Raw genomic sequence first — 25294 nt, 5'->3', positions numbered from 1 at the left:
CCCGCCTCCGCCCCCTCAGGCCGGAAGAAGGGATTCCTCCTCCGTGACGCACAAGAACATCTCCCCAGCTGCCATCTTGGTAGAGGCAGGCCGAGCGCAGGACTGAGGACCGGTGGCCGCCATCTTTGTGAAGGGCGGCGGACGGGCACTGGCGCAGGCGCCGATGGGGAGGAGGAGTATGGCCAGTGAGGACTGCTGCGTGCGGCCGCGGCTGGGCCTGGCCCTGGCCGTGGCCGTGGCCGTGGCGGCAGCAGCTGTATCCTGGCAATTTGGCCGCCGAGGGGCGGCGGCGGGTCCCCGGCTGCTCCGCGCCGCCGAGCTGGCCCGCTATCGCGGCGGCGATGCTGAGCCTGGCCTCTACGTGGCGTTGTTGGGCCGCGTGTTCGACGTGGCCACCGGGAGGGCCCACTACGCGCGGGGCCGCGCCTATAGCAGCCTGGCAGGTGCGTGCTTCCCCGGACATTGCGCTCCAAGGTGGAGCGGTAACAGGTTCAAACCGCCATTAGGGGCCTGCTGTGTGCCCCAAGGTTGGAGATGGGGATCATCTGAGGGTCCAGGCCCAGTACGGCCTCTAGCCAGGTGACCTTCCTCTGTGCCTCTCGGGCCTCCGTTAGCACGAATTAGCCCAGAAATCCAGACCTTCTATCCCAGCATGCTCTTGACCCTTGCATTTTGCAGACAAGGAAACTGTCCTCGGAAGCAGCCTCCGGAGCCCACTTTGTAGAAGCTGGGTGATGCCGGGGCCCCTGGCCCTCCCTGGGTCTTTTCCAATTTGTTTTTTACAAACAAACAAAGGCAGCCACGCAGGATGCAGTCGTTTCAGACCTGAAGGTTCTGGAGAAGAAGGCGAAACAACCACCAAAGGGAGAGGCTGCTCCCCATTCCCGTGCTTAACAGCAGCATTCTCCTCCGAGAAGCTCCCAGTAAGAACCGCTGAAGCCACATCCCCTGCCACGTCTTCATGGAGAGCCAAAAAATGAACAAAGCCAGAGCGAGACATCCCAATGCCCTTCCCCGAATGGCACACAGCAACCCTGGCTTTGGAGAATGCAATGCAATGTGCTGCCTGGCCTAGGAAGCCCTCTGCAGAAACCCAACACTTAAGCCTTTACAATCTTTTAAAGAAAAATGGTCAAGATTTCATTATTCCAAACAGTGGCAATACATATTGGAAAAAGAGAAGAAATCATTTTTACCCAACCCCCTCTCAGAAGGAAGAACCGCTGATAAATCTGGATTTAATGAAATTCGCCTACAAGGGGGTGATTGAGAAAACCAAGTTATTTGATCCAAGAAAGCTGCTTTCACTGTTAACCCTACAGTGTTGGATGTGTTGGACAGTGACAGGTTGGCCCAGATTCCCTGGAAGAGCCACCTCATCTCCTCTCAGATCAGCCAGGAGGATGCCCTGCAGACAGCCCACTCCCCAGGTTACCTTGATCGCCCTCTCAGCATTCTGGATTGCTTCAGGATCTTCTTAGTCACAGATAATGAAGGGCTGTCCCTGTGCGGCCCATAGGCCGCAGTGACCTCAATGGCAGGTGCCACAGACCATGCGTTACTTCACCTGCTAAGATCCTTCTGAATATCCACACGTGGCTCCTCTGATACTTAGGGCTCCTTCCAGGCATGTGGAATAATGATATTCAATCAATGATATTTTTTAACCCTTCCTTCCTATCTTAGAATCAGTGCTGTGTATTGGTTCTAAGGCAGAAGAGTGGTCAGGGCTAGGCAATGGGGGGGTGTGTGACCAAGTGCCCAGGGTCCCATGACTATCAATACTCATTTTTTATGATAAAGTTCGATGGTCAGTTTCTGAGCAAGAGAGAAACCCGTTACTATGTCAAGGCTTGTGAGGCCCCGGGTTTTGCACCCACTACCCTGTATAACCTGCACGGCAGTCTTCCCCACTACAGCTGCCTGTGGCATGCCCAGATGCCCACCCCCATCCCACATAACCAGATGTCTGCCCTCCCTTCCTGCAGGTCGAGACGCCTCTCGAGCATTTGTGACAGGCGACTTCTCAGAGGAGGGGCTGAGCGATGACGTGTCTGACTTGTCCCCTCGGGAGATGCTGGTCCTGCGGGACTGGCTCCTGTTCTACGAGAAGAACTACCCCTTCATAGGTAAGGGCATGCATGGATACCATTGTTCTCTTCCCGCCATGTCTCTTAGCCCTGGCAGGGAGCTTCTTAAGGAGGGAGAAAATTGAAGGAGCCCTCTTTGCCTACACCACGCCATTCTCCAGCTTCTAAAAGGTCACAAAAAACAGAAAAATTACTCCAGCCCTTTAACCCTTTGATGCCAGCAAAAGAAAGCTATCCTGAAAGATGGATGGGGGTGATTGGACCCTTAGGGGTGTTTGTTATAGGTTCGCATGAGATGACTGGCTTCTTCTAAATAGAAATCTGTAGGGTAAACCATTTCCTCTTTTTTTGTATTTGGACACCTTTGTGTGCCTCCTCAAAACATTTTCCAGCTGGAAGGCATGAGGTACGCTGCTTGGTCATTGATTAAACGCCCCACATTCAAAATGCTGGCCTGGGCATAGCCCTCCCCCTTTTAGGAAGTTGCATGATTTAGGGGTGTTGAGTGATATTTGACAAAAGGGTAAACTGAGAGTTCTCTGGGCAAGATATCATGTACTAACAGAGGGTACGCAGCCTGATAATAAGGAATGGCTGCCTGCCAGAGCAGAACAAAAATCATGGGATTGGCCAGAGATGAGAGAAGATGATGAGTTGTATTAAGGAAAGTGGGCAGAGCCCCATTAGGGGGATGACTTTCTCTGTCTCTAAGAAATGCTTCTGTGAACACCACAGAACCACAATGATGTTGTAACAGGAACAACAAACGAGTTCTCCCTGGCCCCTCTAAAGAGTTGGAACCCACACTAGCTCACAGCTAGAGAGAAAATCCAAGAAAGAATGTCCCTGAGCCCTTTTCTGCAGGCCAGATCAGTCCAGAGAGACAGAGGAGTCTGTAGCCACTAGGGATGGAGGCTAGCTCGGAAAGTGCCTCACGGAGACTTCCAGCACAAAGTGCCAAAAGTGGGCTGTGTCTGTGACCCTGAACAGAGAACAGGTATAGGCACCTGAGCAGCACAGTCCTTCATCAGCCAGTCTTGGTCCCGGATCCAGGTTTAGCAGAGATTTTGAGTCTGGAGCTACATATTGGGGAAGAGCAGGGTCAGAAGCCAGTAGTAGCCAAGAGTCTCAGCTCTGCCTAAAGGCTGAAGGCTGCAGACAGAAAACCAGGGCAGGAATCCCAGACCAACAGGGAGCCTGTAGTTCTGTCCCTCCAAACCTGTGGAGCTTTCCAGGAGCAGTCACCTACAACTTGCAAACAGGGCAAGCCAATAGGAGTATCACATAGCCTGAAGCTCAGGCCAGGAGGGCAGTGGTCTGTCTTGGATCACAGTGCTGTGAAAATACCTAAAGCTCACAGGTGTCCCTGAGATCCTGGACAAATTTTAAGAGTTACAGATATCACGTTTCCATATAACAATATAAGCAATTTGAACTTACTGAAGACCTTACATTTTTTCTCTTATTTACCTTTTTTATGGTTCTTATTTTGTATTTGGACATCAAATTTTCTGTTTAATTCTGATCCTTTCTTCAGGAATGCTTGGAAAGCTTCTATTTTATTAAATATACTTTCCCCTGAAAAGTATTTAGTCAGTTTTGATGGGTAGGTGATTCTTGGTTGTAGACCCAGTTCTCTTGCCTTCCAGAATATCATATTTCAAGCCTTGAAGTCCTTCAGTGTGGAAGCTGCCAGATCCTGTGTAATCCTGACTGGGGCTCCATGTTATCTGAATTGTTTCTTTCTGGCTGCTTGCAGTATTTTCTCCTTGACCTGAATGCTCTTGAACTTGGCTATAACATTTCTGGGAGTTGTCATTTGGAAATTGATTGCAGGAAGTGATCTGTGAATTCCTCCAATCTCTATTTTGCCCTCATATTCTAGAATATCAGGGCAGTTTTCTTGGATAAATTCTTGTAATATGATGTCTGGGATTTTCTTTTTTGGTCGTGACTTTCAGGTAGTCAAATAATCTCTCCTGGATTTATTTTCCAGATCAGTAGTTTTTTCAATGAGAAATTTCACGTTTTCTTCTATTTTTTCTTCTTTTGATTTTGTTTTATTGTTTCTTGATGTCTTGTGAAATCATTAGCTTTTACTTGTCCAATTCTAGTCTTTAAAGACTGATTTTCATCCATGATCTTTTGATTCTCTTTTTCCATTTGGTCTATTCTACTTTTCATGGCACTCTTTTCATCATTGGACTTTTTCGCCTATTCTTACAATAGGTCAGTTCTGGTTTTTAATCTGATTATTATTATTATTATTATTATTATTATTATTATTCCTATTGACTCCCAGAGGAGCATAGGGCTGCAACCATCTCATGCCAACGGACTCTGTTCTGGGCAACTTCCCCCAACTGGACATCTCACGCCAACAGACTCTGTTCTGGGCAACTTCCACCAACTGGGCATATCCTTGCCAGGTCTGTTTTGGCCTTCCGATTTTTCTCCTCCCTGGTGGGTTCCATATTTTTTTTCATAGCATCCTGACTGATGGGATACTGAATTGTTCTTTCCCAGAGTCTGGTATTGGAGATCTTTTCGGGCCATCTGATGTTCAAGATTTGACGTAGGCCTGGAGTTTGTTGGCTTTTGCCAGCACGCGTCGTGGCCTCTGTTGGAGAGCAATCTTCCAGACTAGGCGATCGTTGGTTTTGTTGGTTTAATGAGGTTGCAGTTTCTATAGCAAGTGAGATTTTTTTTTTAATCTGCTTATTACTCCATTTGATTTCTGTGTCTCTTTCCATTTGACCAAATTGTGCCTTTTAAGCTGTTATTTTCTTTTTGCATTACTTTCATTTCTTTTTCCCACTTTTCTTCCCATTTTCCTTCATCTGTCTTCCTCGATTCTTGAACTCTTTTTTGAGTTCTCCAGAGCTTGCTACATTTCCTTTTTTTTTTTTTTTTTTGAGAGTTTGCAGGTCTTTGCTTGTTTCTCACCCTCTCCTGATGCTTCTGTTTTTTGCTCTTTTACTCCATGGAAATTTCCAGGGTCTAGAGCTTTCTTTGCTGCTGTTTATTCACTTTCCCACTTAAGGACTGGGAGTTCTGCAAGTTGCGGATCATTTCTATCTTAGCTTCTGCCTTGCAAGGTTTTGCCTTGGGACTCTCTTCACTGCCCTGTCAGAGCCCTGAGGGAGACCAGTGCTCTGGAGCTCTGATCCTCATCTCCAGGGCCTGGGATTTTCAGGGGTAGGTCTGCATTTTTTTTTTTTTTGGTGGTGGTGGTGATTTTCCCAGAGGCTCTCTTCACTGTTCCTGCTGCTGCTGCTGCCACTGTCCTAGATCCCTGAGTGAGTCCAGTGCTATTGAGCTTTGAATCTCACTGCCACGTCCTAGAGCCTCCAGGGATAGGTCTGTGGTGCTTTTTAGTTAGTGCAGCCCACATCCTAGAATCCCCAGGTTGCCCAGGTCTTCGCTCTGCATCTGGTGTGGTAGGTGGCAGAGGCTGGTGGGCCTGCACTTTTCTTTGCAGTTTTGCCCCCTTATAACATGGAAATCCCCTCTCACTGCCCAGCTTTCAAGTTGTGTTTAGTGGGAGAGCTCCTCACTCATGCTGCTTGGACTTCTGTCCTTTTTGCCTTTTTTGTTTTGTTTTGTTTTGTTTTGTTTTTTTTTTTAACCCTTGTACTTCGGTGTATTGTCTCATAGGTGGAAGAGTGGTCAGGGTGGGCAATGGAGGTCAAGTGACTTGCCCAGGGTCACACAGCTGGGAAGTGGCTGAGGCCGGGTTTGAACCCAGGACCTCCTGTCTATAGGCCTGACTCTCACTCCACTGAGCTACCCAGCTGCCCCCCCTTTTTGCTTTTTAAAGATCAGTTTGGAGGGATACTCGGGGCAGTTTCAGGAGTTCCCTGCTACTATGCTGCCATCTTGGCTCTGCCCCTTAACCTAAGACGTCAACAGGAGCCCTGAAGAGGAAAGAGGGGAGGGCAGCTGAGACATCCCCCCCCCAAAGTGGGGAGAGCGTCACATAAAGGCCAAAGGCATGGAGAAGGTTGTGAAAATGAGCAGCCAGAAGCAGCCGCTCCCCTTAGCAAGCTCTGAAGGTGACAGGATGCTTGAGACACAAAGCCAAGAGAAAAGGAGGACTTGAACCCGTCTACAAGCGAAGCCTCAAAGAAAAAAAAGAGTCTAATCAGAATTCCAGAAGAGACGAAGCCAGAGTTTAAATGGCTCAAACTCTTTACTTTAAATTCCAAAGGAGAGAGCTTGAGGAACGATGGGGGACGAAGAAAGAAATGAAAGGAGATTAGCAGCTTGGACAAAATTTTGTCCAAGGAAAAGTTTCTGAAAATTAGTTGGCCAAATAGAAGCTAATGAGTAAGGGCGACGAAGTGACTCGATGGACGAGCACCGGACCTGGAGTAGTTGGGAGGTCCTGGGTTCAAATCTGGCCTCAGATACTTTCCAGCTGTGTGTCTGTAGGCAAGTCACTTAACCCCATTTGCCTGGCCCCTGGCTTTTCTGTCTTTAGAATTGTTACTAAGACAGAAAGTAAAGGATAACAAAATAATGCTAAAAAAACCGGATAACTCTGAGATGATGAAAATATCAAGACTAAGTCAAAGCTAGAAAAATAGAAGGTGTCGGACATATTCAAAACAAGGACCAGGAAAGAGATGGAGAAGAGAGTTTAGGATCATCAGGCACCCCAAGAGCCAGAACTAAAAAAAAAAAAAGCCCCAGAACCATATTTCAAAAAACCATAAAAGAAAACTCCTCACTCCTCCACTGGAACATTGAGCCCTCGTGGGCAGGGACCTGGTTTATGCCCAGTACCTCGCATGGTATCCTGTACACACTTGGTGTCTAATATGTGTGTGCCGAGTGGAATTCCCTCAGATAAGTCTTAAGAACCGTGGGCAGGTCCTGGTATGCCCAGTCTGTGTGGACACGCCAAGGAAGACCTGGCAGCAGCACGCACTCGCAGGACCATGAGAAGGCCCCCAGCAGAGAGAGCAAAGCCCACGTCCTGCAGACTGTAGCTGATGCCCCTTCCCTCTCGTGTCCAGCCCAGGTGCCAGAGGTCACTGCCCTGCTCGGGAGGATTTCATGCCCATTCTTGTGATCCAGAGGTGGCCGGAGACCCAAGGGTGGCCCAGCACCTGCTCAGAATCAGACCCACATTCGGAAGAAGCGGGAGCTTTAGCCTCCGGGGAGGGAGTGACCCCACGGACGGCATGTCAATACCATCTGTGGGGTTTTCTTGGCAACAACACTGCGGTCAAGGCAAACAGGGGAAGTGACTTGCCCAGGTAGTAAGTGCCTGAGGCTGGATTTGAACTTGGGTCTTCCTGACTTCATGCAGCTGCCCCTTCTGTTGACACTCCAGCCATTAGCTGTAGCTGTGGGGCATCTGCCTGCCTCAGGCCTCTCCCTGCTCCAATCCCTTCAGCCACTACAATGATGTCCTAAAGCGCAGGTCCCACCGTGGCCGCCCACCCCACTGCACAAGCCCCAGGGGCTCTCGATCCCCTCCAGGACCAGCTCCAAAGGGCTCTGGGGGGGCCTCCATTTCCTGCCATCTCTTGATGCTCCTCTGTCTCTCTTGGTCCTGGCCCTCCTCTGCTCTGACGAAGACTTCCCCAACCCTCCTGCCTCCGTGCCTGGCTCGGTCTGTGCGCTTGCACCAGCCGGAGAGCTCCTTGAGGGCAGGGCCTGAGCTTTGCCTCTTTGGGAATCTCCAGGGCTTGGCACAGTGGCTGGTCCACACTAGTGCTGGCCGGGCCCTGCTAGTTGGCTCTTTTTCCATTGGGCAGCCCTTCTCCTTCTTGGGGAGAACTGTCCCATTGCCTCAAGTATTCTCCTTCAGCCAGCCTTCCCCTGGCCTGGTGTCCAGCCTCTTCCCCACCCTTCCTTTGGACCCGAGAGCTCTCCCTTCCTTCTATAGAGGAGAGAGACAAGTTCTGAAAAAAGGAAGACGGGTTCTTTCCCTTTTCCTGGACTGCCCCCAGCCTTCCTGCTGACCTCCCTGCCTCCGGCCTCCTTCCATTTGCTCTCTGACTCAGCTGCCAAGAGGGTGTCCCTAAATGCCCCGGGACGGACAGCTGCCACCTCCGCACCTCAGTGACTTCACTGCCCATCAAATGTGGGGGTTCGTCAGCCTCCGCTCCCCGTGAGCCCCCTCCTAAGCCTCCCTTCCCTCTTCTCGGTCTCCTGCCTGGCACGAGTGTCCCCATTCTCTCCACTTGTCAAAGTCTTCCCCTTCTTTCTGGGTCCAGACCAAGCCCACGCTGGGGTGCCCAGAGGCCCCCAGGCCCGGGAGCTGCTCCTTCTTCTGAGGGGCCACCGTGATCCTCGTGGTTAAAGCTCCCCACCCGCATCAGCCACCATCCCCGGACTGTGGTCTCACCGGGCCTGGGGCTCGGGTTGGTGACAATGTGCCAGGATGAGGCCGGCCTCAGAAGGCAGGGCAAGGTCCGGAGGCGAGACCCGGCTCGGGCCGGCAGAGCCTCCGAGCCCGATAGTCTGCTCTAGCTCCACCGAGTAAGCAGCAAGGACCAGGGCCCCGCCGTCCAGGGTGCAGGGGGCTCCTTGGGCATTTTCCCAGAGAAGAGACATTCCCCAGACAGACAGACAGACAGACACAGGCCTGGGCCTGTGGGGGCCAATCGTGGCCTCCTTTGGTGGTCCTCGCCTCCCAGCCAGCTTCCCGGAGGACGAGGACTCCCCTGCTTTGGAAGTGTCTCTGCTCTGAGCCCACGCAGAGCAGGAGCCCCACTGGCCCGGGGACGTCAAACGTGTGGTGCCGTCAGGGTTCCGCCGGGGCTCACGGGGAGGCTGGCTGCCTTTATTTCCCCAAAGCCAGGCCGTCTGTGGCTGGTGGCGCTCCGACTCTCCGAGTCCTTCATCTGCTTCAGGGCCACCTGAGTGCCGTTCAGCCCGAGGCAGCCCCAAGGAGCTCCGCCGTCGGGAGGGGAGGATCCCCTGGGATGGAGGCGAAGGGGGGCCGGGATGTGGGGGTGGCGGGGAGCAGTCCCCCCTCCCCCTGCTCTTCTGTCCCCCCAGGGAAGCTGATTGGGAGGTTCTACGCGGAGGACGGGGAGCCCACACCTGCCCTCGTCCTGGCCGAGGCCACCATGGCCCAGGGAGTCGCGGCCAGGGACGAGGAAAAGCAGCGGAGACGGCAGTTCCCGGCATGTAACTCCGAGTGGAGCTCGGGCAGCCCGGGCCGGTTCTGGTGCTCCAGGCAGAGGTGAATGGGCATGAAGTCCGGGGACCCTCCCTGCGTCCCAGAGCGGCTGCTCCGCTCCTCTTTGGGGATGTCCCAAGAAGTCAGGCCCCACTGAGGGTTCTAGAGCTGAGATGTCCCCCCAGGCTTAGCACAGGCTCGATAAGGGCACATCCCCCTCCTCCAATTAAGAATGGGAGTAGTAGCCGGCGTGTGTGCCATGCACTGTGCTGGGCTTTATCACTGTTAACCCCTCCGATCTTCACTGGGAGGTGGATGCTGTAATTGTCCCCACTTTGCAGATGAGGAAACTGAGGCAGATAGGTAGCGTGACTTGCCCAGATTCATACAACCAATAAGTGTCTGAGGCTGGATTTGAACTTGGGACTTCTTGAATTTAGACCTGGCACTCTGCACTGAGGTGCCCTTGAGGTACCCGTTTGACCAGCAGCATTTCCGATCTTTTGATGGAGGTGGAAGGTGAGGCCCAGGCAGGTGAGATGATAGTACATGGCAGAGGCAGGATTAGAACCCAAGCTCTGGCTCCAGAGTTTTCCTCCAAGATCCCACTGTTCCCGGTTGAAAGTGGATAGTGGAAGATGATGTTCTGGGTGCAAGGAATAGCCTAGGGCTGCCATTTTAAAGATCTTGGTGGATGGGGAGCCCGGTGCCCTTGGGGCTTCTGCCTGGTGGGGAGATCTCTACATCAAAGGATCTGAACAGCTTCACCTTTTTATTTGCATCACACCAAACCACTTTCCAAATGGCTTTGCTGATTCACAGCTCCACCAACAATGCACCTGCATGCTTGTCTTCCACCCCCAGCATTAACTCTCCCATCCTTTGTCATCTTTGCCTGGTGTGAAGTGAAACCTTAGGGTTGTTGGGGCTTCATTTCTCTTAGGATGAGCGATTCATGAGTGGTTGACTGCCCCTGCTGCCCCCTCACGTCCCGGGTAACAGCTTTGGTCTTAGACGTTCCCTTAGTGGTTCCTCTATTTTGGCCAAATCCCAGACTGTCTCTCTCCTGCCTCTCTGTGTCTCTGATTCTCCCTCTCCTTCTCTCTGTCTCTGTCTGAATCCCTGCCCCTTGTCCTCAGCCCCTGTGGACTCCTCTGTGCTTCAGCCCCACTGCCAGCCTCTGGCCTGGGCCTCCCTGCCTTTTCTCTCAGGGGCTGGCAGCTCCCAGGGTTCCCCCGTCATACCTGCAGACTTTGAGCACAGGAGCCCGAGAATCCCGGCTGGCATTGAGTGGCCAGGGTGGGATTTGAACCCAGACCCCAGACCCCACGTTCCTTGTCCCTGGCCCCGCACCCTTTGGACGCTCAGTGGGCCTTTCTGGTTGGACCCTGAAAGGCAAGCGGGCGCCTCCTGGCACCTCGTGCCTCCCTGGGCTGACTGCGTGCTCTTCCATCCTCAGCGGAGGCGTGCCCAGGGACTGGACGGGGGTGCCCAGGAAGCTCTACCAGCCAGGCGAGAAGCAACCGCGGTGCGTGTGTGTGAGGACCAGGGGGCCCCCCACGGGCCAGGTGGGGGCTGCCAGCCACAGCGACCGCGGGGATCTGGACAACCCGAGTCTGCAGGAGTACCCGGGCTGCCCACCACTGGCCAGCAGCTGCACCATGAGAGGCTGAGGCCAGGGCTGGGGCTGAGAAGGGCCCCTCACCCTCCTTCCCGAGGGCTTCTGGGAGGAGACGCCTGAGCAGAGGGAGGGAGAAGCCCCTGGAGAGCAACCCTGATCAAGGCCTCTGGAGCCTCCAGAGAAATCAGCCAGGAGCAGTGCCCAGGCTCCAGGCTTCCACCTTTGGCCAAGGGGGAGGGGGGGGAGGAATCTGGAGGGACTGAGCAGGGCCAAAGCCTGTGGGGCCCCCATCCTCGAGTCATAGCTTCAGCAGTGAAAGCCGCTGAGCTGAGCACTGAGGAGGCTTAATCAAGACCAAATGAGCACAGCCGTTGGGCAGCCCAGTGGATGGAGAGCCAGGCCAGGGATGGGAGGTCCTGGGTTCAAGTGTGGCTCTGACACTTCCTTGCGGGGTGACCCTGGGTGAGTCACTTGCCACCCCCCCTCCCCCAGTGCCTGACCCTCACCGCTCTCCCTTCTTGGGATTGATCCTGAGGCGGAAGGGAAGGGCCAGAAGAAATAAAGCCTGGTGGCTCACTTGGCAGTCACTTCGTTTGACCAGTGGGGAAGGGCCACCATTTTACACAGAGCTCCCTGGGTGCCCGCCTTGGGGGGACACGACAGTGGGGGGAGCTCATTCAGGGAGGCGGCGTCCAACCATCCCCAGACCCAGCAGTGACCCGCAGGCAAGATGGCCAAAACCCTGGAAATGTTTTGAGGAAAACAAAGGCTTCCACTGGCTTAAGGCCCCGGGCACCAACCTTGTCCAGCCTGCCCCCAAGAAAGGCCTGGGCACAGGCATGCCGGGACCCTGTCTGCCAGCCGAGCATCCTGCCAAGGCACTTTGGCTTGTCATGGCCCCCAAAGCCCCCGTCTGATGGAGCAGCAGTGTGCCGGTGCCCCGGGGAAGACATGGGGGGCAGCCCTGGGGGCAGGGGAGGCTGGGAAAGGGTGAAAGGCCACACATGGGATTCTGAAGGGAATGGGAGGCCCCTGGAGTCGGGGGTGGCAGACCCCTGCCACAGTCCAGGTGTGAGGATATGAGGGTCTGCCCTGAGATGTGGCAGGCTCAGAGGAGAGCAGGGGAAGGGGGAAAAGTGAGCCTGGAAAACAGAAAGAGGTCAGGGCTAGATTTAGGAGACAGACTAGGGCAGACCCTGGACAGGGAGGACAAGGGGATCCAGTGTCTGAGGCTAAGGAAAGATTGCTGGAGGGGGCAGCTGGGTGGCTCAGTGAATGGAAGGCCAGACCCAGAGATGGGAGGTCCTGGGTTCAAATCCAGCCTCAGACACTAATAGCTGTGTGACCCCAGACGAGCCAGCTAAGCCCCATTGCCCAGCCCTCACTGCTCTTCTGCCTTGGAACCAATGCCCAGGAGTGATTATGAGATGGAAGAGTTTGAAAGAGCCCCTGGCTGTGGTCATTCAGGGTCCCTGCACCGCGGAGGTGGGAAGCTCCGCTTGGCCAACCAGAGTGAAGGCAGGGGGTGCCCAATGGCTGGGGCTCCTGAGGCTGGCCCAGCGATGGAGTGGCTGAAGGTCATTCAAGGCAGCTGGAAAGAAGAGGAGGAACCATCAAGTGGAGGGCAGATGAAGGAAGCAGCTGAGGAGAATCCCCTGGGCACCCCATGAATGGCTCCCCAACATCCAGCCAGGGTTGGGCACTTCTAGTCACTGGGGATACAGGCGAGGAAAAAGAAGGGCAGGCCCTGCCCTCGAGGAGTTCCGTCTTTGGGGGAAACCCACCAGGAAGGAAGCTGGAAAGTGGGTTTGGGGGCCGAGAGGCCAACGTCCAGGGCCCAGCCGCCCCCCCCCCCAAAGGAGCCTGAGGAGGAGCCTTGGCTGTCTGCTGCCCTTGGCCAGGCCGATCTGTGCCCGGCTGCCCGCATGAGACTCTTGCTTTTGCCTGTGGGTCTCGGCACTTGGCACAGCCAAGCCTGAGAATCAGTAAATAGCTACGGGCTCGCTCTGAGAAATGCTGCGAGGGAGACTGGACCGCGGTCTTGGCCTTGGGGCAGGAGGGCTCCTGGATGGGGGCCCTCCACGATGGCAGAAAAACATCCAGTCTGAGCCGGGAGAGGCCCTTGGAGATGGGAGCTAGCGAGGTCCCCAAGGGAAGGACCGCCCTGAGGGACACCGGAGGCTAGACGTGGGGGCTGTTCAATAGACTCTTCAGGACTTCATTTGAGGTTTTCTTGGCAAAGATATTGGCGTGCTTGGCCGTTTCCTTCTCCAGGCTGTTTTACAGATGAGGAAACTAAGGCAAACAGCATTGAGTGACTTGCCCAGGATCACTTGGCTCAGAAGTGTCTGAGGTCAGATTTGAACTCAAGTCCTCCTAACTCTAAGCTTGGTGCTCCATCCCTGGAGCCAACTAGTTGCCTCCAAAGGATCAGCAGAAAGAGGGAAATGGGAGAAGCCAGGGGTGATGATGGGGGGGGGGGCAGGGCTTTCACCTGGGTTCACAGTGATTCCTCGTCCCCTAAATCTCTACCAATCAAGAAGCCAACATTGGTCTTAACCTGGCATACATGCCAGGCACCACTGGGGGAGGCATTTAAAACCTCGAGGAGCTTATGTTCTATGGGGCTGCGCAATCTCCAAATAAGCCCCAGACCAGAGATGATGAGGAGGAGGGGTGGCATTCCCGGAAGCTGCCATTGCAAAGAGATGGAGGGGGCAATAACAGGGTGGGATCCAGATCCAGTCCACGGCAAAGAGAGATGTGAACTGAAGAAGAGAAGGGGTTGAGGGTCAGGTTGTGGAAGGCATTGAAGGCCAAACCAGGAGCTCATTGTCCATGGGAAGCCCCTGGAATAGAGTGGGAGTGGAGGGGGGACATGGTCAGACCTGAGCTTTGGGAAATCACTTTGGTGGCTGGGGGGTAGGGAGAGACCTGGGGTGAGGAGACCCCCTCCCCAATAGTCCAGGCATGAGGGGATGAGGATCTATGTCAGGGAGGAGGCAGGGGCAGAGGAGAAAAGGGGCAGAAACAAGAATTGGAAAGTGCTTGGATATGTGGGATGTGTGCGAGTGAGGAGCTGAGGATGATGCTGAGATTCCAACCTTGAGAGCCCAGGAGGATGCTGGGAACCTTGATGGAGGTAGAGAAGTTTAAAGGGAAAGGTAATGAGTACTACCTCACACCATCACACTGGCAGAGGAAAATGCCAAGTGCTGGAGGGTCTGCTGAATATACTCTTGGGGGTACTGTGAACTGCTCAAGTCATTCTAGAGAGCAATTTGAAATTCCCCCCAAAACCTACTGAACACTGTATACCCTTTATCCCAGCAATGCCACTCCCGATGCAGCGTAGACAACTACCCAAAAAAAGATCCAAGAAAAAGTCCCCTGGTTACAGAAATGCCAACAGCAACTCTGTGGTGGCCACGGCCAAGAATTGGTCATTGAGGGGATACCCATCTATTGGGAGAGAGCTGAATGCGTTGGGGTCTGTGATTGTGATGGAACACTATTGGGCCATCAGAAAAACCCGAGAAGCCTCGGGTGAACTGAGCAGAACCAGGAGCACAATTTCTGCAATAATCATCTTGTAGGGACGGCCCTGAAAGGCTCACGGCCAACCAAAATTCAGGAGGGCTCGAGATAAAACATTATCCTCTCCTTCTTCCTCCACAGAGGGAAGATACACCGTGCAGACTGACATTTGGAGCCAGCTAGGGCTCAGCTGTATGCATCTGTGATAGTTTTCCTTTTTCTTGCTTTCTCTACTATGAGGCAGGGGGAAGAAGGTGAAAGGAAGACAATGTGGGGCTTGAATAAATCAAGTTGGATTTAAAAAGAAAGAGTCCCATTGATTGGGGAGTGGTTGAATGAACTGTAGGATCTGATGGGGATGGAATACTATTATGCTAAAAGGAATGATGAACTGGAGGAATTCCACGTGAACTGGAACAAGGAATGGGTGCAGAACGAAAGGAGCAGAACATTGTACACAGAGACTGATACATTGTAACATGATCAAATGTAATTGACTTCACTACTAGCAGCAATGCAAGGACCCAGGACAATCCAGAGGGATTTGAATGCTATCCACATCGAGAGAAAGAACCGTGGAAGTAGAAACACAGAAGAAAAAGTTGGGATCAATCACTTGGTTCGATGGGGATGTGGTTGGAGTTTTGGTGTTAAAGAATTGTTCAACAGCAAATATGAATAACATGGAAATAGGTTTTGAACAAGAATACACGGATAACCAGCAGAACTGCTTATCAGCTCCAGGAGGGGGAAGAATCATGAATCGTGTAACGATGGAAAATATTCTAAATAAAAAAAAATAAAAAGAGACATACAGTCCTGTGGGGGGACGAGCTAATCTGCCAAGAGATGCCAAGTAAGCCCGTGGGGGCTGACCAGGTCACCAAACGAGGCCTTGGTGGCTACAGATTCAGTTCTCTGCTCCACATTTCTAAAGGTTTGTAGGATCTCTCGGGATGTTTCTCCAGCACCCACATCTCGGCAAGTCCGAAACAAATCATCTTTTCTCCGATGGAGCTAGGTGGGGGGGGGGGGCGAGCACCCTAGCCTCGACCACAGAAAGACCTAAATTCAAGTCCAGCCTCAGACACGTTCTAACTGGATTGCTCTGGGCTTCACGATGAGGCTGAACACACGTTTCCAGGTAGCGGGCAAGCATGGACTGGGTGTGCAGCTCCTATGTGCCAGTCACGGTGCTTATCCCTGGGGAGGGCAGGAAAACCAAAGAAGTTCCCTGCCCCCAAGGAGCTCTGACTCTCGAGCCAATCTGGGCAAACACGCTGTGGACAGCATAGAGCCGGGAAGGCGCAGAAACAAAGGCCTGGAAAAGGCTTCCCAGAAGGCTGGGAGGTTTCAGGGCTTGGAGGAAGCTGGAGCTGGAGCTGGTGGGGAACCTTCCAAGCCTTCCGGTCAGCCGGGCTAAATGCCCAGACATGGAGGGTCTCATGTAGGCTGCTGGAGGGGACATGAGAGAATGTGGAGGTCAAAGTTGTCAGACCTTAACCACCATTTGGGGGGGGGCTGCCCTCGGCAAATAAGGGAATTTGGAAGGAAAAGGGTTTAAGGGGGGAGACGAGGACGGGCCAAGTCTGCCATCCATCTGGACCCGTCTAAGGGGCAGCTGGTCCAAGCCTGGAGCTCAGCAGAGAAGGGAGGGCAAAACGGGGAGATCTGAGCAGAAAAACTGGCCAACAGGCACCCAAGTCACTGAGGAAAGGAGGCTGTACTGGGGGGGGGGGCACCTGTCGATGCCAACAGCAAGCGGGATTCTGGTTGGGAATAGATCTGAACAGCATGAAGCCCAAAGGAAGGAAGGAGGATTCCTGGGCCTCCGCCGCCACCAGGGAGCTGAGAATGAGCAAGGGGGCATCCAGGGCTGGCCAGGGGGCCTGAGGCCGTCAGGGAGGCCAGATCTAGGAGGCTGGCCAGGGGAAGCGGAGATCGAATTGCAACGCCACTTAGATGATGACGCCCCACCAAATGGGGAGCTCGGCCCAGAGGGTCTCTGTCGAGTCCCAGATGAATCCAGCAGCTTCACCGGGACACCCAGTATCACTTGTGGGCCAGAAAGGGGGCAATCCTGTCACCCCAGTTCTACAAAGGGAAACCAAGGCACAGAGGAGCTGGGCAAAGTGCCTGGCGTGCTGGAAGGGGGCTCCAAGCCAACATGCCACCTCCCGACCCTGACATCCCGCACTCCGTGCTTGAGCTCGCTGGGCAACCTGCAAAGAACCGTTGGGCCGGTGCTGACTGAACAGGTGGCGAGTGCGGGGTCGAGAAGACAAAGGCAGGAGGCCCGGCGGGACTCCTATCCGGCCCCAAGTCTCCTGGGCCGGGAAGAGGAGGAGCCGCAGAAGCAGCCCCGGGGGGGGGGGAACGGAAGGGGGGGCTGTCAGCAGAGGCCGAGGGTCCCCCGAGAGCCCTGACTGACGTGGCCAATCTTGCCGAGGCTTTTCTGAGGGGGAAGGGAAGGGCCGAGTTCCAGGCAGCACCCCTGGCCCCGGCTCCCGGCCCAGCTGCTCACATGCGCCATGACCAAAGGGCTTCTCGTTACTGTACGCACTTGACACCATTCTAGTTTTATTACAAGGAATCATTACAGTTAATGCAAATATCCATTTGGAAAAATACATTCTATTCCACAGACTCCACGGACATGGCGGCCACGTGCCCCCTCCCCCACGCTGGGAGCCCAGCCCTGCAGGGACCTTTGAAAAGGAGGCAGGGAGGGGGCTCGGCCCACCACTCTGTGGCCTGACCGAAGTGCCCAGCGGGGGCTGGGCTCGGGTACCATCTATGCCACGTGGAGAGGAGGCCGGACACGTCTGAATCTGTGGAGTCGTTAAGGCATCTACAATGGTAGCGGCCCTTTCCAGACGCTGGCACGAGGGGGAGGCGAGGTCCCAAAAGCCCCCCGGCCCCCACCGTCCCCTCGAAGGGCTTTTGTGCTTAGGGGCTGCCCCCGGCCTGAGGAGCTCGGCCCAGGGCGCCCTGGGGCTCACAGGCCGTCCCTTCCCCCTGTGCGGGGTGCAGTCGTCCGAGATCAGGACAGAGGCCGGCCTCAGAGGGAGGACCTGTGACCGGACCGGGCAGGGCTTGTGCTTGGGGAAAACAAGAGGGGCTGAAGGGATTCGGGGAAGCGGCACGGGTGGGCGGCTAACAGCCGGGATCCCGGGTGGGGGGAGCAGAGGGGTTGGGGGTTAGGCGAGGAGATCCTGGGCAACTAGAGAAGCACCCCTGGCAGAGGGCGCCCTCCTCGGGGACCCCCCCTGCCACAATGCCTGCTCCCGCTTTAGGATCCACAGCTGGAGGGTCCGTGGCCCCCCGGGCTCTGAAGCGGCCCGCCTGTACTCCTGATCCCAGATGCCCACAGGTGTGGGGGCAGGGCGGGCACCATGGGGGATGCCACCCTGAGCTGCTTCCCCAAGCACACCTGTGGGCGGTGGAGGAGGGGCCCCGGCTCGGCTCAAGGGAAGGGGAAGCGTCCGTGCCGACACGCAAACCCGCGTGCGTGTTCCCAGCACATTTGAACCCATGATTAGGCTTAGTGTGATCAGCGATGCAGAAAGCGGGAGCAGGTGCCGGCGGGGGGAGGCCGGGCCGCAGGGCCGCCGGGCCAGGGGACGAGCACCAGCCACAACATCACTCATGATTCCGAGTCGGGAATTCCACGTCTCCTAATGCAGCTCCTGGGGCAGCTCTCCGGGAGAGGGCCGTGCCGAGGCCGAAGCTGGCCGGGCGCCTCGAGGGGGCCCCCGGCAAGGCTGGGGTGGGGCAGCCTCATCGCCAGCCAATCCCACGCGGAATGTGCAGCTCGGGAGAAACGTGGTCCTGGACACACGCCTCGTCTTCTGGCCGCCGAAGCACGTCCCGCTCTTGCTCCAACATGATGGCCGCGTGTGATGGGGCACGAAGAGCCCCCTCGTCCTCGGCGCCTCGTGCAGACGTGCGTGTGTGCGCGCTGCCAGCTGAGGCCCGGCCGCACGTCGAGCGCTGGGGAGCACGAGGGAGGCCAAGGAGAAGGCTGAGCACGGAGGCGGCCTCTTCCTCGATGCCGCTCCTCGTCCACGAGGGTGCCCCGGCCTCCAGGGACGGCACGGACAGGCAAAGACCGGGAGGGCCTCGGCGAGGACAGCGGGCGGCCTCCCGAGTTCCAGCTCGTCTCTTCTCGGGTGTCCGAGCCGCACGAAGGAAGCGATCACGTTCCCGAAAGGATCCCCACGTGGGCTACGTCACGGCTCTTACCCGCCTGGCCACGGTGTGGGTGTGTGCGTGGGCTTGGCCCGAAGCCAGCCCTGGTGCCTCCGGCTCGAAGCTGCTGCTCCCTCTCGATGTCCCCGAGGTAGGCGGCTGCCCGCATGGCAGGGACACCTCTGGGAAGGGCCCAGAGCACCCCTGTGCCCCAACCTGGTGCTGCCGGGCACCGCGTGGGGGCGCAGGGACACCTGCTTGTAAAGCTTTGTTGTTAAGGCCACTTTTTTCCCCACGATCCTCCTCTCTGAACCCTGTTTCCAAAGTGCCCGCTAGCCCTGGGATGGAGCGCCGAGAAGGGCTCCCCAGCGGGCAGCGCCCACGGCCGAGCCCCCCTCCCCAGCCCCAGGCTCTCCTGGCGCTCTGGATGGATCCCAGCCTGATACAACGGCAATCACACAAATCATCGGGAATGGAGTAAATCGCTAGAGGGTCCTGAATTGTTTTCGGTGGGTCGTGGGAGGGGGGCAGGTGCCCTCGCCACTGCCCTCCCTGTCCCTGGCTGCGGGGCTGGCACGCTGGGCGGCTGCTGGGGCCGAGGAGGACCGGGCCGGCACAGCCGGCCGCCTAGGAGACGCCCCCCAAGGTCAGAACGTCGAAGCAGATGTTGCACACCCGCACGGGCTTGTTCAAGTCAAACTTGATGATGGGGATCTCCTTCGTGGAGCACTTGTGGCAGAGGAGGCGTCCGCAGTGCCGACTGTAGGGGAGAGAGAGAGGACACGGGGTGAGGGCGGGCCGGCCGAGGAGCCCCGAGATGGGCGGCGCCACGTCTCAGACCGAACCTGTGGGAAAGCCGAGCGGTCGGCCTGCCCTTGACAACTCGCAAGGCCATCGCTCGCTCGCACTGGACGCTGCAGGACGTCCCCCAGAATCCCGTGGGGAGAGGTCTCTTCCTCAAACTCTCGCCCCCCCCCCGACCTCGGAGGCTCCGAGGCCCCGGGGAGCCCAGCAGCCTCAGGGCCCTCCGGGATGCCCTTTCTCACGCAGACCAGGGGTCGGAGCTGGAGGCCCGCCCAAGGTGCCACCGGCCGAGGAGCCCCAGAAAGGCAGGCAGACAGACCTTGCCCTTGGGAGGCTCAGTCCAGGAAAGGCAAAGGCGGCCGGGGGCATCGGGGAGAGCAGAGGAGCCGCCGAGACAGTGTTCTGCGACCTGTCTTCAGGGGGAGACCGAGGCTCCTGCTCCTCGGACCCCAGCTGTGGCCCACTAGGCAGAGCCCCGGGAAGCGGAGTGCACGCGGGTCCTCCGAGGCAGGAGAGGGGCCCTGGGGGGGGGGGGGGATTGCCGGAGGACCCGATTCCCAGCGGGTCGAAGGAGCCTGAACCAAGAGGGGAGCACAGAGAAGCAGAGGACTCCGAGGGCCTCCCCTGCTCTTTTCTAAGCATCCCAAAGGTGCGATGGGCCACTCTAGTCTCTGAACAGCCCCGCAGAAAGGGAGGGTCCCCGGGCAGAGCCACTGAGTGAAAGGAGACCCCGGGACCTTATCATGCAAGGGCTGGCTCGTGAAAACCCCAAGCTCTGGGTTCCGATTCTGCCTCTCACTATAGCTATCACGGCTGGACGTCGCACTCTCGGCTTTCTCATCTGGCTGTCTCTCAGGCCTGGCCGGGAAGCAGGGACAGTGGCTTCCGGGAGAGCAGCCGAGGCCTCCCGCTGCCCGTGGTCCCTAGCTTGGCCTTTGGCCACGTGTGGACAAGACGGAGAAAGGGCGTCTGTGACTGGGCCATGACTTGGTCCAGGCCACAGACCTTGGAGCTGTCCAGAAGCTAAGAGGCAGGCACGCCAAGGTCAAGGCCACGCCACCCCGGAGCGGGTAAAGCGAATGAAGATAAAGGCCACGCCATTGTGGTGTGCTGGAAGGGAGCAGGAAGGGGTGGCCTCTCCTCTCCTGCCTCGGCCGAAGGGAGAAAGAGGCGAACAGGCAATCTTCACTGAGGAGGGAAGCAAGTAAATGGGGGGAAAACGTGGCCACGAATGTCTCTGAAATGGGTTTGCTCTCCAAGATACACCCGGAAAGAATTCAAAGGTGTGGAGATCTGAGTCTGGCAGCTTTCTAAGGAGGAATCCAGGGGAACCCAAGTCGGAGGAAAAAAGGATCCCCCGAACTAACGATCAGAGAAGGGTGAGGTAAAGCAAGCACAAGCGTCCACCTGAAACCAGCTGGCCGAGGGGCTGCGGGAAAGCCAAGCGATGCCCCCAGAGCCACCTCACGAGACCCAAGAAAGGGGAGAGATTGGGAGCAGCATCCAAGTGGGCGCCAAACGGGAGGCTGTGAAGGAGAATGGAGTCCCATCGGGTGCTAAGAATGACCAAAGGGCCTGGAGGGCTTCTGGGAGCGGATGCAGAAGAATCCACAGAGCCTGTCAAAGTGGGCGGCCATTTCCCAGCCCCCCCCCTCCTCCCCCAGTGAGGGATGTCTTCCCCAGCCTCAGAGGAGCCTCTCCTGATTCGGCCCTCTCCACTAGTCTCTCCCTCTACATTCCTTGAGAGGACTGCCTAAACGGCTCTCTCCAAAGGGTCAAAAGTCCACCGGTCTTGACCTCTGTGCAGCGTGGACACGGGACGGCCCTGTTGGCCCCAGGTTTAGGGGGTGGCCCTCTCTCCTGGCTCTACCTCTACCCCATTTCCCTTCTCGGTCTCTTCTCCTGATCTTCATCCCCCATCCCCCATCCGTGGTCAAAGCCTGTCAATTTCATCTGCACAATGTCAATTTCACCTCTGCCCAGGTCCTGCCCCTGTCGATTTCACCTGTGCTGCCAGCTCTCAGACAGGCTGCTTCTCTCCTCCGCCCCCACCCTGGAGCAAGCCCCCATTACCACATACCTAGACTACTACAATCACTGCAGCAGGGGCAGAGGTCGGCCTGCCCCAGGCTCTCCGCCTTCCAGCAGCCTCCCCTCAGCCTCCAGTGATTTCCTAAATCTCAGATCTGACTGCTCAGTGCCCAACCCCCACCACTGCATCCAGGAGCTCCCAGTCTAGTCAGACAAACATGGGGGAAACAGGAACAATTAGCCCAGGGAAGGGGGGAGGGCGGGGCCCGGTGTAACCTGGGCCCTGTGGATTTCAGTCAAGACTCAAAGGAACCAGGAAAGGCATTCTGTGCATGGGGAAGGGCCGGGTCATGAAGGGATCTGAAAACCCGCCAGAGCCTGGAGGCTACTGAGTAGGGGACGGCGGCGTGTGGGAGCCGCCCTTTCTCTGGAGTTCTCTCCTTCAGAAGCCGCCCCCCATTTCCCCGTCTCCTCTTTCCCCTCGACCCCAGAGAGCCCCAGGCCAGGCTTCCCCAAACAGCTCCAGACCCTCCCTCGGCCCTCTGCCCCCATGAAGTCCTGTGGCTTTGGTGCCAGGCTTCTGGGCTCTGGCCAAGTCGGCTCCGAGCTCTGCCTCTTGCTTAGCTCCCACCCCCGGGCCAGCTTCGGACCTTGCTGCCACGGCCCCGAAGCCAGGGAGTGACCCAGACCCAGACCCAGGGGGGACGTCATAGCCTCACCAGTGATGCTTCCGTGTGGTGACCCCAAACTTGGCTGTGCACTCGTAGCAGTTGGAGCCGTCACACCACGGAGGCTCCTTGGACAGCATGTCTGCAGAGGGGACACGGCCAGGCGGCCCCCGGTGACCTCTGGCTCCCAGAGGCACTGCACCCCCCCATGGACCCAGGGGAGCCCGGTGGGGGCCAGAGGTGCTGCTGGGGAGGGACCTGGCCGGGGCCCCTACTCACCCAGGAGTCTGAAGAGCAGCTGCTTCGTGGCCACCTGGTAATTGAAGATGTTGACTCCCTGGTTGTTGTGGGAACCCAGGCGGGCCCCTGCACGGACGATGGCGCGGCACAGGTTGGCATTGCCCTTCATGTAGGCCAGGAGCAGCACTGCCACGGGGAGAGGGCATGGTGGGCAGTCGCCTCGGCACAACGACCCCAGGCTGGCCCTTCCCTGACTCAGAGGTGGGCCCGGACCGTCCCCTCCCGCCAGTTCCTGGGGTGCCCTCACCTGTGTTCCCCTCGATGTCGGGCTTGTCCAGGGGGTACTCGGGCATGCACTCCAGGAAGAGCTCAAAGATGGCGGCCGCATTCTCCTTGCCATAATGGCCCAGGATGTGCATCGGGGATTGGCCCCTGAAAGACAGGGGGGAGAAGGGAGGCATCCGCAAGGTCTGCCCGAGGCACAACCAGAGCCCCTCAGTGCCTGGGGCTGCCCCACGTCTTGTGCCAGCCCCACTGCCAGAGGGAAGGGCTGCCGAGGCAGGCGGGCCCGGGCACCTTCCTCCAGGAGGTCAGGGGAGGGGGGGCCTTGGGGCTCGGTCACTGCTGGGACCCCAGGCCAGCCAGACGCCATCCCTCCCCTCCAGTGGCTGCCATTCTAATGTGTGTGAGAGGGAGGCAGTCTCCGAGAACGGCAGGAGCCTGTGGGAGGAGGGAGGGCACACCGGGCAAGGGGCACAGCCAGAGAAAATGGCCAGAGCCCCAGCTCCTCATGTGCACTGAAGACAGAGGAAAATGCAGCCTGTGCCAGGAGGCCAGACAAGGCCCGGGAGTAGCGGGAAGGTTGGGGAGCAGAGAAGGGAACCCCTCGGGGGGGAGACGCAGAAATGCACCTGGGCCAGCGACAACTACTCTCGGGGGGAAGGTGGGGGAGGCAGGAGAAGGGGGGATGGGCTCAGTGGCCACGGCCCGTTGGGCAAGCGAGAGGGTCAGAGATGTCTGGCATTGGGCCTGGGGGCTGCCAGGCTGCTGACCCTCCTTGGCCCCTTCCCATTCCCCGCCTGATGTGCCCCGCTCACCTCAGGTTGAAGGCCTCCGCGTCCACGCTGCTCTCGGTCAGGAGGGCCCGGATGGTGCTCAGGCGGCCATGCATGACCGCAAGGTGGAGCGCTGCAAAGAAAGGCGCGCCGAGGCCGAGCCTTTAGCTGGTCACGCCCCGGAGGCCCCCCGGGCACCACCTCCTGCCCAGGAGCCTCGACTCGGGGACGAGGGGGTCTCCCCGGGCCGCACCGCACCGCCTTACCGTTATTCCCGTTCTCATCCACGGCGGTGAAGTCAACCCCGTTCTCCAGGAGGACGGAGCAGATGGTGGGCAGGTCTTGCTGGGCAGCCAGGTGCAGGGCGGTCTGGCGGTGCTTGGTCAGCTCGTTCACCTTGGCACCTGCAAGAAGCTGCCGCCGGAGTCGGCCGTGAGCACCTTCCCTGGCTCGCAGGCCTAGCCTGGGGTGAGAAGCAGGGCAGGGCCAGGGGGAGCTGCCCACCCTAGCCAGGACTCCCTGGAACCACGTCGATGGCACCCAGTGCTCGCTGCTGCCCTGGCTACGAAGCCTTCTGTCCCAATAAAATTGGCTTCATGGGTCTGGGGGCACCCTGGGGCTCCCCAGCCTGGCAGCTCTTCTGAGGGGGTTCGGCTCCCTTCGAGATTGTGGGCACATTCTGGGCCTCTAGGCCAGGACAGCTGCCAGGTCTGGGGACCATCTCAACCTGGCAGGGGGACACCCAGCCGGAGCAAAGGATCCCCTGGAGCTTTCCCAAGCTGGACCTGGTCCAGCTGCTCAAAACGCCAGCCCCAGGACTCACACCAGGGGGGCAGCACGGCCTGGACGGCGTCCCTACTGTCCTCCCACCTCGTAGGGCCCGGGCACCAAGGCCCCGCATCACTGGTCCTCCCCTCTGCAGCCCAGAGTCCTGGCCCCCTGCTTAGATGGAGGTACCCCACCTCCCCTGGGAAGGAGGCCCCAGATTCAAATCCAGCCCCCAACCCTTACCACCAGTGTGACCCTGGGATAGTCACCAAACCTCTGCCTCAGTTTCCTTGGCTGTGACATCAGGATAAAAAGGAAAACTGCCTCCTAGACTGGCAAAGAGCTTGGCACAGCATGTGGCCCCCAGCTGGACAGCGCCATAGTTGCCACTCTCCCCTCTCCCCCTGCCCAGAGCGAGTGCCCAGCGGGCCGTGCCCGTACCAGATTGCGCACGATGATCTCAGACCCGGCCTGGACGGCCAAGTGCAGCGGCGTCAGCTTCGAGGCGTCCTGGACCCGGGAGTTCACGTTTGCCTGGACGCTGATGAGGAACAGGACGCTCTCGATGTCCGAGTTCTGGACCGCCACGTGGAGGAAATTCCGGCCCTTGTTGTCCACCTGCGACACAGAGCATGTGCCCAGAGGGCGTGAAGGGGGCGGTCAGACGCACACGGGTCCAGCCCGAGGGGGACCACAGCCAGGGCTGCCAAGGGTGGCGCGGGCATCTGGCTCAGCCATTCGCTGACCGCCGGACGCGGGGACGGAGGCCGCCCAGGAGCCCCGACACGCACACGTGCAAACACGTGCAGCAGCCACACAACCCAGACCCTCGTGTGCCCCCGGAGGCTCTCCCGGGCACTGCCCGCACCCACCTGCTCGGCGGCGCCCGGCTCCCGCTTCAGGATGGCCTCGGCCGCCTTGTTGTTCTTGTAGGTCATGGCGCAGGCGAACGGCGTCAGGCCCTGGCGGTCGCGGACGTTGAGGCGGATGTCGGGGTGCGAGATGAGCAGCGTGATGATGACCCCCTGCTGGCTGCTGATGGCCACGTGGATCGGCGTCCGGCCCTCTGCGTCCTACATGGGGGAACTCGGCCTTTATCTCAGACGGCCGCCGCGGCACGGGGGTCACCGAGAGCAGATTTGAGCCCG

At 57.6% G+C, this 25294-nt stretch overlaps 2 protein-coding genes across 3 annotated transcripts in view; one reads left to right on the top strand and one right to left on the bottom strand.

Annotated features, from left to right (window-relative positions):
* The first annotated feature begins 163 nt into the window (after positions 1–163).
* Positions 164–11435, top strand: LOC123242789 (neuferricin). Of its 2 annotated transcripts, none has more exons than XM_044670865.1 (4): positions 164–443; positions 1989–2129; positions 9108–9294; positions 10691–11435. In XM_044670865.1, the coding sequence occupies exons 1-4, from the start codon at positions 164–166 to the stop codon at positions 10902–10904; spliced, it is 822 nt and encodes a 273-aa protein (XP_044526800.1). In that variant the 3' UTR covers positions 10905–11435. The 2 variants fall into 2 exon arrangements, with proteins under 2 accessions (XP_044526800.1, XP_044526801.1); XM_044670866.1 differs by lacking the exon at positions 164–443 and adding an exon at positions 1289–1430.
* A 5517-nt stretch (positions 11436–16952) lies between these two features.
* ANKFY1 (ankyrin repeat and FYVE domain containing 1) overlaps positions 16953–25294 on the bottom strand; it is a 41083-nt gene continuing 32741 nt past the window's right edge. The window contains exons 16-23 of the mRNA XM_044669490.1: positions 25019–25219; positions 24588–24764; positions 23645–23792; positions 23421–23511; positions 22631–22755; positions 22363–22509; positions 22135–22225; positions 16953–19340 (exon numbers count right to left, since the gene is read on the bottom strand). Coding sequence (XP_044525425.1) covers positions 19208–19340; positions 22135–22225; positions 22363–22509; positions 22631–22755; positions 23421–23511; positions 23645–23792; positions 24588–24764; positions 25019–25219 — 1113 coding nt within the window. The 3' untranslated portion in view covers positions 16953–19207. The remainder of the gene's footprint in view (positions 19341–22134; positions 22226–22362; positions 22510–22630; positions 22756–23420; positions 23512–23644; positions 23793–24587; positions 24765–25018; positions 25220–25294) is intronic.

The sequence above is a fragment of the Gracilinanus agilis genome, chromosome 3, assembly GCF_016433145.1.
Source record: "Gracilinanus agilis isolate LMUSP501 chromosome 3, AgileGrace, whole genome shotgun sequence".
NCBI lineage: Eukaryota > Metazoa > Chordata > Mammalia > Didelphimorphia > Didelphidae > Gracilinanus > Gracilinanus agilis.
The sequence above is the reverse complement of the archived record's forward strand: the minus strand, read 5'-3'. Positions and strand labels throughout refer to the sequence as shown.